At 45.1% G+C, this 15,425-nt stretch overlaps 1 protein-coding gene and 1 long non-coding RNA gene across 16 annotated transcripts in view; one reads left to right on the top strand and one right to left on the bottom strand.

Moving 5' to 3' along the window:
* The window catches only part of Sox5 (SRY-box transcription factor 5), a 955,415-nt gene extending 940,719 nt beyond the window's left edge, over positions 1-14,696 (top strand). For 10 of the 15 annotated variants that reach the window (XM_017592402.3, XM_039106953.2, XM_063285440.1 and 7 more), the window contains 3 exons: positions 1,798-1,971; positions 7,476-7,692; positions 9,440-10,103. In XM_017592402.3, coding sequence (XP_017447891.1) covers positions 1,798-1,971; positions 7,476-7,692; positions 9,440-9,743 — 695 coding nt within the window. In that variant the 3' untranslated portion in view covers positions 9,744-10,103. Of the gene's footprint in view, positions 1-1,797; positions 1,972-7,475; positions 7,693-9,439 lie in introns of all 15 variants that reach the window. The other 5 variants (NM_001415822.1, NM_001415823.1, NM_001271267.2 and 2 more) reach the window with 1 other exon arrangement.
* Positions 4,159-6,368, bottom strand: LOC134486655 (uncharacterized). Its single transcript, XR_010065994.1, has 2 exons — positions 5,108-6,368; positions 4,159-4,343 (listed from the first exon to the last, which is right to left on the bottom strand). It is a non-coding gene; the product is annotated as an uncharacterized LOC134486655 (long non-coding RNA).
* Positions 14,697-15,425: the final 729 nt, after the last annotated feature.

Raw genomic sequence — 15,425 nt, 5'->3', positions numbered from 1 at the left:
GACTTCAGGGGTCCAACCTTGCTGCAGGCTGGGAAAGACTCAATCTCGGCAAACCACTGAGACTCAAACAGGAAGAGGGGGATCCCTGTGACTCTTTAGCACCCACTCTTCTCTGGTCATCAAGGTTTTCAGCAGCCAAAAGCGAGCCAAGCTCCAATATCTAATCCCAGGATCCTGTCCCCATTGAACTCGTTCAAATGGAGAGCCAGAAAAACACACAGTCTTGCAGCCATTCCCCCTTCCCAGAATAAACCTGGCCTACGTGCATACGAAGAGCCTCTTTAGAGTTGACGGAGTCCCCCCACCGCTGTTCTCGTGGCTTATGTTGCCGTAAGGTGTAAGAACCGGAAACAGCAGATGGGCCGGGATCATTACCTAGTTACAAACACATTTCGGGAGGATGCGGCTGTGCATTAGAACTGCTGTCTGTCAATCTGAGAGGCAATTGCTGGATGTAACACATTTCATCAATTTTAAGTTAGGCTCTCATGATCAAGCCCACTCTGGCAATAAGCACTGTGTCAAAGTAGATTGTGCTGCCATTGTCTTATTTAATAGCGGCACTCACATGCAAAGTAGCTTCTGGTCTACCTTGAGCAAGGAGCAGGGAACAGATGAGCAGGAACCATGCATGCTGGTAGAGAGGTGCCAGGCTATGAACCATGCTTCTAGAAAGGTGCTGTTTTGTTGAATCCTTACCGATTCCTCCGATTGACTAAGGTATACAGATGGAGGAAATTAAAAAAGAAGAGACATGGTCTTGATGGAGGTACGGGTCCTTAGAAATGTCCAGATTCTGCTTTATGCTGTTTTTTCACTTGATTGACAATGATTACAGTGAAGTCTTAGCTGCAGGATGCCCTGTTTCTAGGCTCCCCGCCTTCTCACTGCCTGAACTCAGGCACATCTACTCCTTAGCTAAGGGATACTCTGCAGGAGACACCTTAGGAAGTCACACAAGGCCAGAGGAGGGAGCATGCAGCTTCCTGGGGCTCAGTGTAGGGAGGAGGGGTCCCTCTTCATCGGTGGCCGCCTTGATATCTGAAATGCAACCATCGATTTCTCTCTTTTGGTAACTTAGCATCTTAAGGGGGAAAGAAAAACTCCGTGTACATGTGTTTTGTTTTGCTTTTTAAGAACCAATAGTAATATACACATCAATTGGTTCTTTTCTTCCAACTATCCAATGCCTTTTGTGGGTAAGATAGACAGCAGTCATTATGTAGACTGACAAATGATTGAAAAGAAACACCCACCACATTAAAGGGAGAAATTTATATTGTTTTGACTGGAATTCTATCTAACATGTTCTTACTGATGTGTCCTCAGAAACAAAAGCGGGGTTCAGAGACTTCAAGTCCTCACAGTGGCTCTGCCTCCTAACCCACCGTGCCGGACCCTTGAGTGTTCATACTCTCACCAGATTCTTTACATCTGTCATATTTCCGCAGTAATGGTGCACTCAGAGACTAACTCGCCCCTTTCCCCATAGACTCCAAAAATAGTATGTATGCCCCAGCTTTCTCCACACTCTGAAAAGTCAGTGTTGAGACCGTCCACGGTCCTTCGAAAACCCGAGAAGAGACAAGAACTATGTTAGAAACACAAACACATTTGCCACCACAGGCTTATCGCGGGTACTTCCTAAGGGAGGCATCTGTCTCGGGAACGACGAGTACCATTATCAAAAGTACTTTTCGTTTTCCGATATTTTAATAGCCTAAGAAAACAGTGATCCAGGAGGAGCCCTGCCAAAGCCCCAACACTGACGTAAGTGCTGCTGTTGTCTGTTTCCAGGAAGCGCTGGAGTCTCAGAGTCGAGAATTTACAGGGAATCCAGGGGACGCGGTAGCAATGAGCCGCACATAAAGCGTCCAATGAATGCCTTCATGGTGTGGGCGAAAGATGAACGGAGGAAAATCCTTCAGGCCTTTCCCGACATGCACAATTCCAACATCAGCAAGATACTGGGTAAGGAGGTTGCAGAGGACCGGGAGAGTGACGGGGAGACCTGTCGTGCTGTGCTGCTCTGTGCTGTCTCTTGCTCTCAGAGAAAGATGATGGGTGTGGAAGGCAGGCTGCTCTTGTCTTGCCTTCTGCCAATATTCCACAATAGTAGCACCATCACTGAGGGCCCAGAGGACAAGAAAGCACCCCGTGATTTCATCTGTGAACTGGACAGGCAGGTCTTGTCCTTCTCTCGTCCTCCTTTGAAGAAGCATGAGAATTTCGAAGTTCTGTTTGGTGTGCACCGTGTGCTGGGGGAAGGAGGAGAAGACAGAGGACCCGGAACCCCACTCCTTTACTTTCAGTAACCCCGCAGACTACTGTGCTTTTGGTATGTCTTAGGAACATGGCATACTTTTGCATTGACCTGAAAAGCAGCTGTACCTACCACCACAGCTCCCAGTGTACAGGAAGACAAGGTACACCTTTACCCCAAAGCACAGACATTCAAACACTCAAGGAGATGGCTAGGGAGGGCACCTGTAGAATGGTTTAAGGCAAGGGCCCGGCAGAGCTGAAGGCAGATGAAGGCTCCATTCTCCATTTTTTTGACCTCACCCATTACTCTGTTAACATCAATATCCTCACCTTCATCTCCAGCTAGCACGATGCACTACAGCGACAAGACCTATTTTACACTGCCCGTTCCCTCACAATAAGAGTTCGGAGTGAACACACCTGGCTCCATCAGAGACGATTAGGCCTCGCAAAATAAGTAGCAACACACACCTAAACTACCTAATTAAAACTCATGATGCTCTTGGAATTACACGGACATTATAAAGAGATACCTTTGAGGGTGCATTAAAGAACTGGCTGCCTACACATAGTAACTAAGTGCATTCTTCTCTACTCATAATCCCATATCCTCAACAAAGGCAGTAAGTAGATGCCCCCCAGGTCACAAGGTACTTGCAATCCGATCAGATCATATAGAGAATGCATGCACTTACAGGCGTGTGCCCTAATGTTTTCTCCTAAAATAGTTTTCAGGAGAAGACATGCATGGAGTCTGAAAGATTAGGACATGTGGCGTCCCTTGCAGAAGCGGGACTCCTACGTTTGAGAACACATTTATACAAAGTACAGTGCCAGAAGGGAAAGAGCTGGAACAGATTTCCCTAATTGTCCATACCATCTCTGACCTATTCATCCCTTTAATTGCCCCACCCTCTCCTCCTCACCAATTATTCACATTTGGTTTTTTTAAGACAGGGTCTCATTATGCAGCTGGCTGTCCTGGAACTTACTGTAGACCAGGCTAGCCTCAAACTCACGGAAATATGCCTGCCACTGCCTCCCAAACGCTAGGACCACATCTGGCCAAGTTGGGACACGCCACTACGTGCTTTATTTGGAAATACTTGATAAGTGAGCTTGGTGCCAAACCCTTCTCACTGGCTCAAACTTTGCTCTACAAAAAGCAGACGGCCCGGAGAGGTGGCTTAGCGGTTAAGGACACTTGCTCTTCCTGAGTTAGGTTTTCAGCCCTCAAGATGGGAGGCTTACAGCACCTGCAACTGCAGGCCCAGGGTATCCAAGGCCCTCATCCGGGCTCCATGGGCAAATGCAATCATAGGCATACACACAGAGAGTTAAAGACCTTAAAAGGTTTTTTAAAAGGCAAATCATTTTTTTTCTAGGAAATGAAGTAAAGAGTCTCTATGGTACAGCCCTGAGTGGCTAGGAAAATCCTTGCTGACTTAAGGCAAGGCTCCCCATACGATCTCTGCTGTCACAGTCTATGTGTCAGATGGCTCTGGCCCCAGGCCTTTATGATACAGCTGTAGTAATTAGACACAGAGCAGTTTTAGTCACCCAAAAATTAAACACTGAAGTTTTGGGGGGGGGTGGCCCGATATTTAGTCACAGCTTTAAATAAATATAAAACCTTCAAATAGCCACACGATGGTTCTGAGTGGCCTAGCTCATAGAAAAGTGGAAAGAAGGCCTGATGTTTTTCTCTTTGCCGATTGTTTTGGATAACAGCCTCCGACAGCATGCTGCTAATTCATTCTGCTTAAAACAGGCGCTCGAACGGGGTTGACATTTTATGTAGTCTCTGGGGATCCTAGTTGACATTTTAAAGGGCTTCTAAGCATTTTATAATACCCTAAAATCTGGTTTTAATAAGCCATTCTGCTGAAATTGTTAACATAAGGAATCACCTTTTACTGTTTGGCTCGAGATCAGGGATTGGGGGACATCTTTTCCTGATTAGATATACAGTAGTCGGAGTAAAATGTGCAAATTCATTACATGCCCCATAGAGATGACATCGCCGCCCAGCTCACTCACTCCTCTTGGAGCCTCCTGCCAGACTCGGAAGGAAGAGGCTGAAAAAATAAAAAAGGGCTCCTCGTTTTCTCTGACTTTGAGCATCAAATATTTTTCATTGCGAATGACAACTCTTTTGTTATCAGAAGGCATTCCCCATGGTCTCTTCCTTTGCCTTGCAAACAGCCCACCCTTTGAAAACAGCAAGCCACTTTTTCTGTTTTGTACACAGTTGCAGGCACAAACCAACCAAACCAAGTAACTGTTTTCATCTTTTTGTGGGGACATGGTGGACTACCTCTGTGTCTTTGCTAGCATTTTGCTACCTGACTCTTTATGGGAACCCGCAGTCAACAGCTCTTGTTTCTGGAGACCAAGGTGAAGCCACCCCCAGTTGGCTATCCCCACCCAGAGGAGTAATTAAAGATGTAAACTGGATTTGCCTCCAAACTGAGACTGTGTGGTCCCAAGGTAGAACTGAGACTCTGCAACCCTAAGTTTGCACCTATGCTACCTTAATTCACAATTATGAACATATAAATATGTAATTTGAGTCGTGGGAGTGTGCGTGCCTGTAATTCCAGCACTTGGGGTTTTATAAAGCAGGAACACTGGCTAACCTGAGCTACCTGGAGAGACCCTGTCTCTAAATAAAATTGCCATTATTATGTGGCCCTGTTGTTTAGAATATAGCATAAGACTGGGTGCCCTTAGGGGAAATAGACTATCAGGAGGTAAAGTAGGGAGTTTTACTTCTCGTCCTACCAACCCATGTGAGAAAACATTAAAATATTAAAATGACCATCAATCCAAGGCAGGTTACCTCTGAGAATAAGCGTTCCTTTCTTTAGAGACGAAATACGTTAGAAAAACATTGGGGAAAATCTTCAATACTCCATAGCCTAACTGAATCTCCTGATTTCCACATTCTGTTTCCGGATAGTAGGCTCTGAAAACCAAACCTAATGCTATCACAGTTCCTCATGCCGCCGCGGCGATGATAAAATTATTTTATGGCTACTTTCCAACTGTAAGTTTGCTACCGTTATGAGTTCTAATGTAAACATCATTGTAGCATGTGATGTAAGTATCAGTGGAGAGCCACTGTTCGAGAGTGTGCTGGGAAGCAGAGCTTGGGGCCGCGCGCTTACAAGAGTGTGGGGGCCGACCAGTCTGACCATGCTGCTCAAACAAGTTTTAGAATGGAAAGCAAGCAGCTCTGCTATTTGCACTCTAACCTGAGTCGCGTTTGGAATAAAACAAACCCCAAATCTGTCCGGATTGGGGGCGACCTGTCTGAAATACTTCCGACAGATTCGCTGTCAGACTTCCCCCATACATTTGCTAAGGTAGCCTGTGCAAAACCGCTCACACGGAAGGCTCCTCTTCTCCCTAGGGTAGCATGCTCGGCAATGCGTTGTTTCTGCTCTGCCCGGAGTTTAGGGGTACAGCTTCCTCTACGCTCTTCCCTAGATGATGCCTGAAGGAGGGCCTGGGCCTGTGCTTCACTAGTTGATCTCTCTCTGTTGCCATCATGATACTTGACGAGAATGTGTGACTTTTCAAGGTATACTCAGGATGATGGTCTTCGTACTCTAAGAGTACAGGGCACTGAGTGGCAGGAACTGGGGGAAGTGCTCTTTCTCTCTCTCCCTCTTGCCTACCCCCTCCCTATAGAACTTCCAGAATCCCGTGGGATCTTCCACCAGTGGTCACATCTGCCCTTCACCACCTCACCCTTCAGAGAGGCTTCCCTCTAAGCACCCAGCAGTCAGATTGGCTTTCCCTTCTTGGCCACACCCAGCACGTGTCGAGGATGGAGGATGGAACTCCAGGCTAAGGCTGGATACAGAAAGGGGGCCAGGCGCCATCTGCAGCTGTAAGCAGCCCCTGGCGCAGCATTTGTACATTCGACCCACGTAGAGCTGCTTGCTTTTTGGAGAAGCGCGCCTCCCCTTGCAGTAAGGTCTTGAAGCCTGGCTTTGAGATTATAGCAACCCACTACAAGGGTATTCTTACCGCACGTGGCCACACTGATGGAATCAAGGCATCCAACCACATCCAAACAGAATTAGCACACTATCTTTAGGGACACTTCCAATTTGTTTGTTTTTTTCCCTATAAATCCAAGTTAGATTAAACCCAAAACAGCAAAAAGGGGGGAAAAAAGAGGGGGTCACTACCACTAACACAGATTATTGTGAGATGTGTTTCCTCTGAAACGGGATAGTTAAAATAAAAGTCTTGCTCAGTGCATATTCATTAAGGCACTTGTAGTGTGTGCTGGATCACAGTAGGTACACACATGCGCAGACCACACATGCGCAGACCACACATGCGCAGACCACACATGCGCAGACCACACATGCGCAGACCACACATGCGCAGACCACACATGCGCAGACCACACATTTCTGAGTCAGATCTGCACAATGGTGGATAGGAGATTTCATGCACGCAAAAATCAGTTCTCTCGCCTGTGAAAACAGCTAGAATGTTGTCTCTCAACCTCACAGGACAGTAGCAAGATGACAAAATGTCATTTTTAAAACTAAGGAACTACCTCCAGGAAGTAAATTCTCTCCACCCACCATCGGAGTCAGGGCCACCACCCATGTCTTTACCCAATGAGCTGTCACAGGACCCAAATTCTTTGCACAGCTCTCACACATAGCATCCCCAATCCTACGCGTCCCCCATTTAGAGGGGTTCGTTTTTAACTCCAGTGTTTTCTACAACCATGGTTTCTGAAACCACGTGACGTACGAACTTTTGTGATGAGCTCTGTGCCCTCCCAGAAATACTCAAGGACTCAGTAAGTCAGACTCGCAACATGGGACGAGTTCACATTGAGCGTTTAGCAGTGTAACTGCGTCCCATGAAATCCTTGAGCTTTTCAGTGCATAATAAGCGAGTTTAGTTAAACTGTTCATTCAAGTCAAAAATAATACATTGCCCAAGCGCTTGTGCCTTTGGGTGCATAATTCCTTGCAGACACCTCTGTTCTTGTGAAATCTCGCCTTTCAAGTTGATCTTGCTAATCAGAAACATGTTTATATAGCTCTGGCTTTTGTCCAACATTTTCTTTCAACTTCTTTCTTGTTCTCCATGGCATCTCCACCCCCCCCCCCCTTTTTTTAGGATTCTTAGAAACACTGCAGATTGGCATCGTAACCTCCTTGTCTCCACAGGATCTCGTTGGAAAGCTATGACCAACCTAGAGAAACAGCCATACTATGAGGAGCAGGCCCGGCTCAGCAAACAGCACCTGGAGAAGTACCCAGACTACAAGTACAAACCCAGGCCGAAGCGCACTTGTCTGGTAGATGGGAAGAAACTGCGCATTGGAGAGTACAAGGCCATCATGCGGAATCGGAGGCAGGAAATGCGACAGTACTTCAACGTTGGGTATGGAAATTTCCTTCCTGTTCCTCATGGTGCCACCGTCCCGGTGGAACAGACGATCCTCCCCTTGTCTACTTAGTCACAGAGCAACCTTTGGAAAGGAACCTGCAGACTTCTTTCTAAGATTATTTTGTAGCCTGTATGAAGTCCTAAATACATGCATATGAAATAGACAGGCAGATACACGTTTGTTCAGGGAGTCGGGGGGGGGGGGCACTGCAAGCTGCCAGCTCTCCCCTGGGTTTTATCCCAAGTCCTCTGAAAGCAGATCGGATCCGATAGTAAACACTGTCATTATGCTTGCAGTTAGAAACTTGGAGGCATGACTGGATCTAACCAGTTCTCTTCCTCGATGGTGTTCGATGACTTCTAACATTTCGCCACAATAGATTTCTTTTTTTTTTTTTTCCTTTTTCTTTTTTTTGGAGCTGGGGACCGAACCCAGGGCCTTGAGCTTGCTAGGCAAGTGCTAACCACAATAGATTTCATCACCGCAGCTTAGCCAAGACAGCACAATCTTCACAGTGATTCCAAATGAATCACATGTTTCTGAATGCTGTGGAATTGTTGAGCATCTTCCCCTCCCCCCACATACATGTGCTCACATACACACACATACACACACACACACACACACACACACACACACACACCGCATGCACACATGCACGCAACTGCTGTGTACACATCTCATACAGTTGAGATTACACAGAAAGCTCATGGACAGGAGAGTTCCGTCCTGAACTTAACCCTGCCCCAAGGATGCTGTCCTCTGCTTCCCACGGGGAGGCTATGCACAGTGGTGCTGCGTGCTGTCTACAGTGACACTGTGGGGTCCACAAGACACACAGGGATAAAGTCACTCACGCCTGAAACACTGACATTCAGAGAACTTAGGAGAGCAATCTCCACTCCGAATACAGTCAGGAGGATGAATAATAAAAGAAAAGCGAGAGCGGCCGTACCCACCGAGTACCCTCCATTCCCTTGAAAGAGCCAGTGTGCTCTGCACAAGGTTCCGGGAGACCACCACTTTTGGAGTCTATGGTAAATCTACAAAAGACTAAGAGAAGGAAGTCCACAGGAATTCCTGTGCACCCACCCTGACAGGACCAGTTAAATCCATCTCTAAGGTCCAGTGCAAACCTGAGAAGGTGGAGTTCCCAGGTCAAAGGTTCTAAAGAGTCCACAGAGTAGGACAATAGAAGCGGTGTTGGTGATTTCTGGGGTGTCTTGTCTACGAGGCTGGCTCTGGCTCTGATCCCCCAAAGGGCTAACGCCATTTCACATCACAGGTGGATAACACGATAGCTTTACCTTCTCATGTTTGGGGGATCATAATGTTACTTTGAAAGTTTCAAATAGTTTAGAGATTTGTTTTTCCCATCATACTTAAATGATCTTTAGGCTTCATGGTGGGGGGGGGGGAAACGCAAACTCCTCCTGGTCGTAGCGAAGGCAAAGTGAGCTGGGATCAAGGTCTTGGGTAAATTTGCTTAATTTTTCGGTGCCAGATTTTTTTTTCTCCAAACAATAATAAAGTAGGACTATCCTAATTATCAAATGGCAATTCTAAATGCGCCTCCCCTCCCCCATATCTATGAAGCACAAACGTGGGCAGGTAAGACATTAGAACAGGACATTGTCTGGGCATGTTTGCTAGTTGGGCGAATGTTGGTTTGAGTTTGGTGACCCAGAGGTAGTAAAGCTGCGACCTCCTGCACACACTCACCCTCTCTTTCTGTGACAGGCAACAAGCACAGATCCCCATCGCTACGGCCGGTGTCGTGTACCCCGGTGCCATCGCCATGGCAGGAATGCCGTCCCCTCACCTGCCCTCAGAGCACTCGAGCGTGTCCAGCAGCCCAGAGCCCGGGATGCCCGTGATTCAGAGCACTTACGGCGTGAAGGGAGAGGAGCCTCACATCAAGGAAGAAATCCAGGCTGAGGACATCAACGGAGAGATTTATGAGGAGTACGAGGAGGAGGAGGAGGACCCCGACGTCGACTATGGGAGTGACAGCGAAAACCATATTGCAGGACAAGCCAACTGATCAGGGCCAACGGACCGCGGTGAGCTGAGGACTTGAAGAAGCCCTAGCTGGTTCATCCTTAGTAGTGGCCAAGCACATTAACTCTCTCATACACTGACTGTTATTTTAACTGTTAGTCTTAAATAGTTGGGATATCAGCTGACAAATAGACCTCAGCCTCAAAAGGCTCGGAAAGGAAAGAAAGAAAAATAAAAAAAAAAAAACAAACAAACAAAAACTACAAGCAAACGTCATTGACAACAAGAGATCGAAATAAGCTATGGGTAACCAATGCCAGTAAATCAGCTGCTACACCCCAGCACTGAAGTCTCACCCATCAACTTTTTTTTTTTTAAATAAACTTTATGGCTGTTTGTTCTATATTAGAAAATCCTCACTCAGGTACACAGTGCCAACAAGTGGCTTGTGAATGTGTTATGTTGTTCTGTGCGACAATTTTTAAAAAGAAATAAGTTTTGTTCTTCTGTTCTGTTCTGGGGGGGTGGTTCTGGGTTTTCCTTTTTCTTTTTTTGTTAATTTTTCTTTGCTTTTTGATTGTTATCTTGCACCCGACAGACCGGGGGAAGACTGCCGTCAGTCCCTGCCCCCTGCCCCGCCCTCTCGATCGGTCTGCTTTCAGGATGGAGGCATGTGTGAGGGTGGGGCCGGGGGTGGGGAGGGAGAGGAAAACAAGAGCCTACGTCTGCCTTCATTGCTTCTACCCGACAGAGTCAGCAACTGTTTTCCTTAGAGACCCCCTAACCCTTGCACACGACACTACGTCTTTGAGCAAGTGCCAAATTTGTACCGAAGCGATCACCAACTTCATTTGCTTATCCTTCCTTTCTCCTTGTTCTTCTTCCGTTAGGACAGTGTTAAACCTTAGACAGTCCCTGGAAAGAGCTGACACACCAGCAACTGATGAGACTGGTTTTTGTTCTATTCTGGTTTTTTTTGTTTGTTTGTTTGTTTTTGTTTTCTTTTTTGTTTTATGGAAACTGTAGGTGCCGTTCTCAGGTGAAAAGAGAGAGAGAGAGACAGAAATTTAGAGAAAAAAAATATTTTCTGATCTTGGATTTCTGTGTGCGTGTGTGTGAGTGTGTGTGTGTGTGTGTGTGTGTGTGTGTGTGTGTGTGTGTGTGTGTGATTATGGTACATTAGATGCATTCCTATTAGGGAATAATGTCCGGCCATTGTGAGCAACACCCCCCATGTGGGACAGCATTCCACCCCTCCTGAGCAAGCGGGCTTAGAAGCAACCTTAACCTTGATTTTGCACTTCCAGGGGCAATGGAACTAAGTGTAAAGTTCGGAAACTATATTTTTCAGTTTCTAGTATGCTCATTATAGGGTGGACCTGGTGACCCTGTGTCACGGGCATGTACATGACAGACATGGAAACTACCAGCCAAATGCTTCTGGAGGCTCCTTCTCCCTGGACAATTTGCTTTTTCTGACGTTTGCTTCTTAGTGATCCGTGTGTGTATGCCTGTGTGCGTGTGTTTGTTTTTCCTGTCAAAACTTTTGAGCAAAGCAATCAACGGTCTTGACTGAACCCGTTTGCCATTTTTCAGAAATAACGGAATTAGCTTATGCCTCCATTGTTCCGACCTTTCCTGACGGGGAAACAGAACTGATGGTTTTGTAAGATTTTTTTCTTTTTATCTCTCCACTCGACGAGGTTAGAGACTGTTTACGTTTCACAAGTGTGGGCCATGCATATTTGACGCCCCCAAGGACCAGGATTTGGTTAAATTTCACTGCCACGCCACAAAATGGAGTCCCTCTTGATGAACACAGAGACCCCCTTAACCAGTGTTGTGGTCCTTCACCGTAAGTCGAGCCTGCTAAAGATCAATTGCTACAGCCAGCAGAGTGCAGGCTCAGAGCAATAACCAAGAGTGACCGGACCAGTGGTTCTAATCGCCAACCACAAGGCCAAGACAGTGGTAGACAGAAGACTGTAGCATCACACCAGGTCCCTCACGATTGTGTTTAAGAGAGCAAGCGACCCCAGCCAGGGGTTAGAAGTGTTCCGGTATTCTGTCCATTCTTGTTTTGCCAAATACCACCCCCAAGTTTGATTTTCATACATGAATAAGCAAAAAATAGGAAGAAGAGAAAAACTTCTCTTCTCTTCTCAGAAGGCCTTGCTTTGGGGTCTTGCTTAGAGGAGCTCAACATACCTGCATGTCAGAGGTTTTCTGTTCACGGGATTTTTGGGTTTTTTGTTTTTGTTTTTGTTTTCTTATGACTGTATTTTCATTTGAATTGCCTCCTTTTGCTAGTGTAAAATTATGATTAAATAATGATAATAATAATAGTAATAATAATAGTCAGCTGTTTCCAGATTAGTAAATTATGTATAATTTATTTTATTTCTCCCTATTTTATTCTGCTTTGGATTTGGAAGCTGTTAGGTATTTAAAACTAATTTCTATTTCTAGCTCACACACACACACACACACACACACACACACACACACAGGACTACATGTGTGTATAGACACACCTAGACACATATGTCTGTATGTGTGTATACACACAGACACTTGCTTCTCTATCCATAACTCCTTCTGTGTTAACAGTTTTGACCCCCATAGCATCAGTTCTGGTATTTAATATGAAGGGGTGAATTAGTAGGAATGTCGTGTTCAATCTTCATTAACTTATGCTCTTTCCTCTCATTTTAGTTATTTAATTACCAATTATCTAGAGCCAATTTTTTTGTTTTTGTTTTGTTTCAAAGCACTCTGAATAAGAAGAAAAAAATAGACACTTGTTTTTATACCGTTATAACGTACAATGTGAAAACAGAGTTATTAAAAAAATAATATGTTTCTCTGTGTCTTAACCAACTTCTCCTGACTGATGTGGGTTCTCCACTCTCACGTGCTGGGTCCCTGTCTCACAGCACAGTTGAGACAACTTCGGTTTTCATTTCCTGACCGTGGGCGGCAAGAATACTTTGTTTCAGCTCCAGGTAGATTGCTGCTGACAGCATCCAAGGCCAAAACCCAACCCAACACAGCAGTGAATCAGAGAGAACTCCCTCTTTGGTTTGCTTTTGGTTTATCTGAAGGGAGAATGAAACTCTTCACGGTGACCTGTAGCTGCCCAAACCCTCCAGTTTCTTTGAGTTTATGTCCGTAACTGAACTGTGCCCAGACAAAACCACAAGGCAAGCCCATCACAGCATGCCTTTCTTTGTCCCGACATTTTCCTCAGTGGATGTTGGCTTTGTTTTATCCAAGAGTTTGCCCTAGGGGACAACACAAAAGCAAAAGTGATTCTGCTCGAGGCTAAAGCCCACGTAAGTCACTTGGGGGGGAGGAGCTTTGAATGGTGACTCTAACAACATAATGCCTTGGGTCCATTGCTTGGGCGATGATTTCTGTAAAGGATCTTATAGCTTTACATTCTTTCTATGTCACACGAAAGCCAAGTAAGACATGGTAGAGGGAATGAGATAAAGTGGAAAGGCAAACCTCAGCCAATAGCCCCTCCCCCTTCTTCCCTCTCCCTGGCTTGTGGCTGTAAGCCACGCCCATCTGTCTTTCTGCCCCCACCCCATCTTCCCTTCCACACACATTTATACCAAAACTGAAGAGTAACATTGCCAATTTCTTCTTTTTCTATTTGTTATCGGGACCCCTGAAACTAGTCACGTTTGATAGAAATCTAAGAAAAACATTCAGTGGAGAAGGAGGTTGGAGTTCTTTGTAAGTCAATAATAATTTGGCTAGCTGTTACAAACAGAAAGTCGCACACACTTCTGTGTAATTTTTACTCAAATCAGTCAAGTGGACTCTGAAAGTTCATTCGTTTCTAGCTAAGATTCGCCTTTTTGTAAAACCCTTCCCACTGGACATCAGTATCATGGTTGGAACCAAATCTCCCCATAGGGGATGAAGATCAGAGAGTAAAGTTTCCTACAATGAGACCGCTCAGTATGTTTAACTTCTAAAGGACAGTTTACCTTAGTCTGCTTGAGGGAAATTATGTTCACCATTTTGTGGTGTGTTTTCAGATATTTCCGTAACGCGGGGGTCGGACGGTGTCCTCGGAAGAATTTTCCTCTGTCTCACTTAAAAACTTAAGGGATAGCTATACAGTCTTTACTCTGAAGGGTAAATTATTGAATTGTGATAACTGTATATTTACAGACAGGTTTATAAAAATATTTGTCTATCAAATTAATAGTGAAATAAAACTTTTATGAGGTTCGCAAGGAAGAAATACGAAAGCTACTTAAAGTGGCGGATCTATCTCATTGCCTCTTAGGGCAAAGACATTTCTTTAAGCCAGGTTGACACAGTATTTAATTTTGCAGTCCCACAGGTTGAAGGTAACATGCTGAGTTTCCTACTGACGGTCCCTGTCCTCCCCCCAGTGTCTGTCACTGGTCCACTAAAGGCAGTATTTATTCAGGCTCCCCTGGCTCTAAAGCACTTAGTCCTCCTGACAGTTTGGATTTCACAAGTGAAAAAGTTTTGTTTTGTTTTATTTTGTTATTTTTTAAATGATTTAAATAAAAAAAAATAGAAGAGACAATCAATGCCTGGAGCTTAAAACAAAGTCTGTGCAAACTACCATCTCACTTGAAATTTAATAAAATAAGAAATCGTGTAAATATAACATAGAGTTATAGATTTCTATTTTGTTCATAACATAGTGTAATATAAGTTGTATATTTTCATGTTTTTTGGGTTTTATGTTATCATTCATGCCACAATGAGAATAAAGCAGGAGTTTGTGTACTCTTGGGAAAAAGAAAAAGACAAAAAAATAAGATGTGGGTTTCCGCCAACCTGGTTTTTTTTTGTTTTGTTTTCGTTTTTTTTTTTTTTTTGTTTTGTTTTGTTTTGTTTTGCTTTTCTGTTCTTGTTTTCATTTTGTCTTGTTTGTTTGGCCTTCCCCCTTTCAGTATTACTGCCGTGCAAGGCATCAATAAAACAGCAAATGTGTTCTTTATCTATTATCTTGTGTTGCTCCGTGCGGTTTTTTCACGAGAAGGTTAACTTCATTTACTACAAGGTGGAAAGAAGTCCCAAGGAGTCCTCTCCTCCTCAGTAAACAGCATGACTCTAAAAACGATGAGAAATGTGGACATTCCTAAGACAGGAATGTACCACCACCAAGTCCCCTCCTGTGTCACTGCGTCTGAGACCACAGCTTCAATGTCCCCTAGAGCCCTGCAGTGGGTGACAACGGCTGTGATTCTTACACACACTATCCCAGCGTGTGAGTGGGAGTTTCCAAATGGTGGCTCATAAAACACAGAGCACAAACCATTGTCCCTCCCTGAGACGCAGTCTGAAGCACAGACACTTCTGAATGGCTTAGCACACACACCTTTCCCTCTGCAGTCCCTTCTCAGCCTTTGACGCTGTCGCTAAACTTCCGGCCTCCATTTATCACACTTTACCTTGAGGGTCGAGCTGTGGGTCCTCTGAGGGTTTTGTTTGTTTGTAAGTGGTGTTTGCTAACTGAGACAAAACCTACTTCCGGTGCTTGTAAAACACCCGGAAGTCCCGCAGTTGCTGCTCCGTGATTTGTCACGAGCAGGAATATGCTACATGCGCTGTCCCATGGAACTGAAAGTTAGCTAACAGAAGAGCTGAGACTCAGGCCCAGTCCTCTATGTCGTCAAATCAAAATCCAGGGGCATTAACCAAGCTGCCGTCATGGATAAGTTGCAAA

The sequence above is a fragment of the Rattus norvegicus genome, chromosome 4 (assembly GCF_036323735.1).
Source record: "Rattus norvegicus strain BN/NHsdMcwi chromosome 4, GRCr8, whole genome shotgun sequence".
In the NCBI taxonomy this organism is placed as follows: domain Eukaryota; kingdom Metazoa; phylum Chordata; class Mammalia; order Rodentia; family Muridae; genus Rattus; species Rattus norvegicus.
This window is presented reverse-complemented; position numbering and strand designations above follow the sequence as displayed.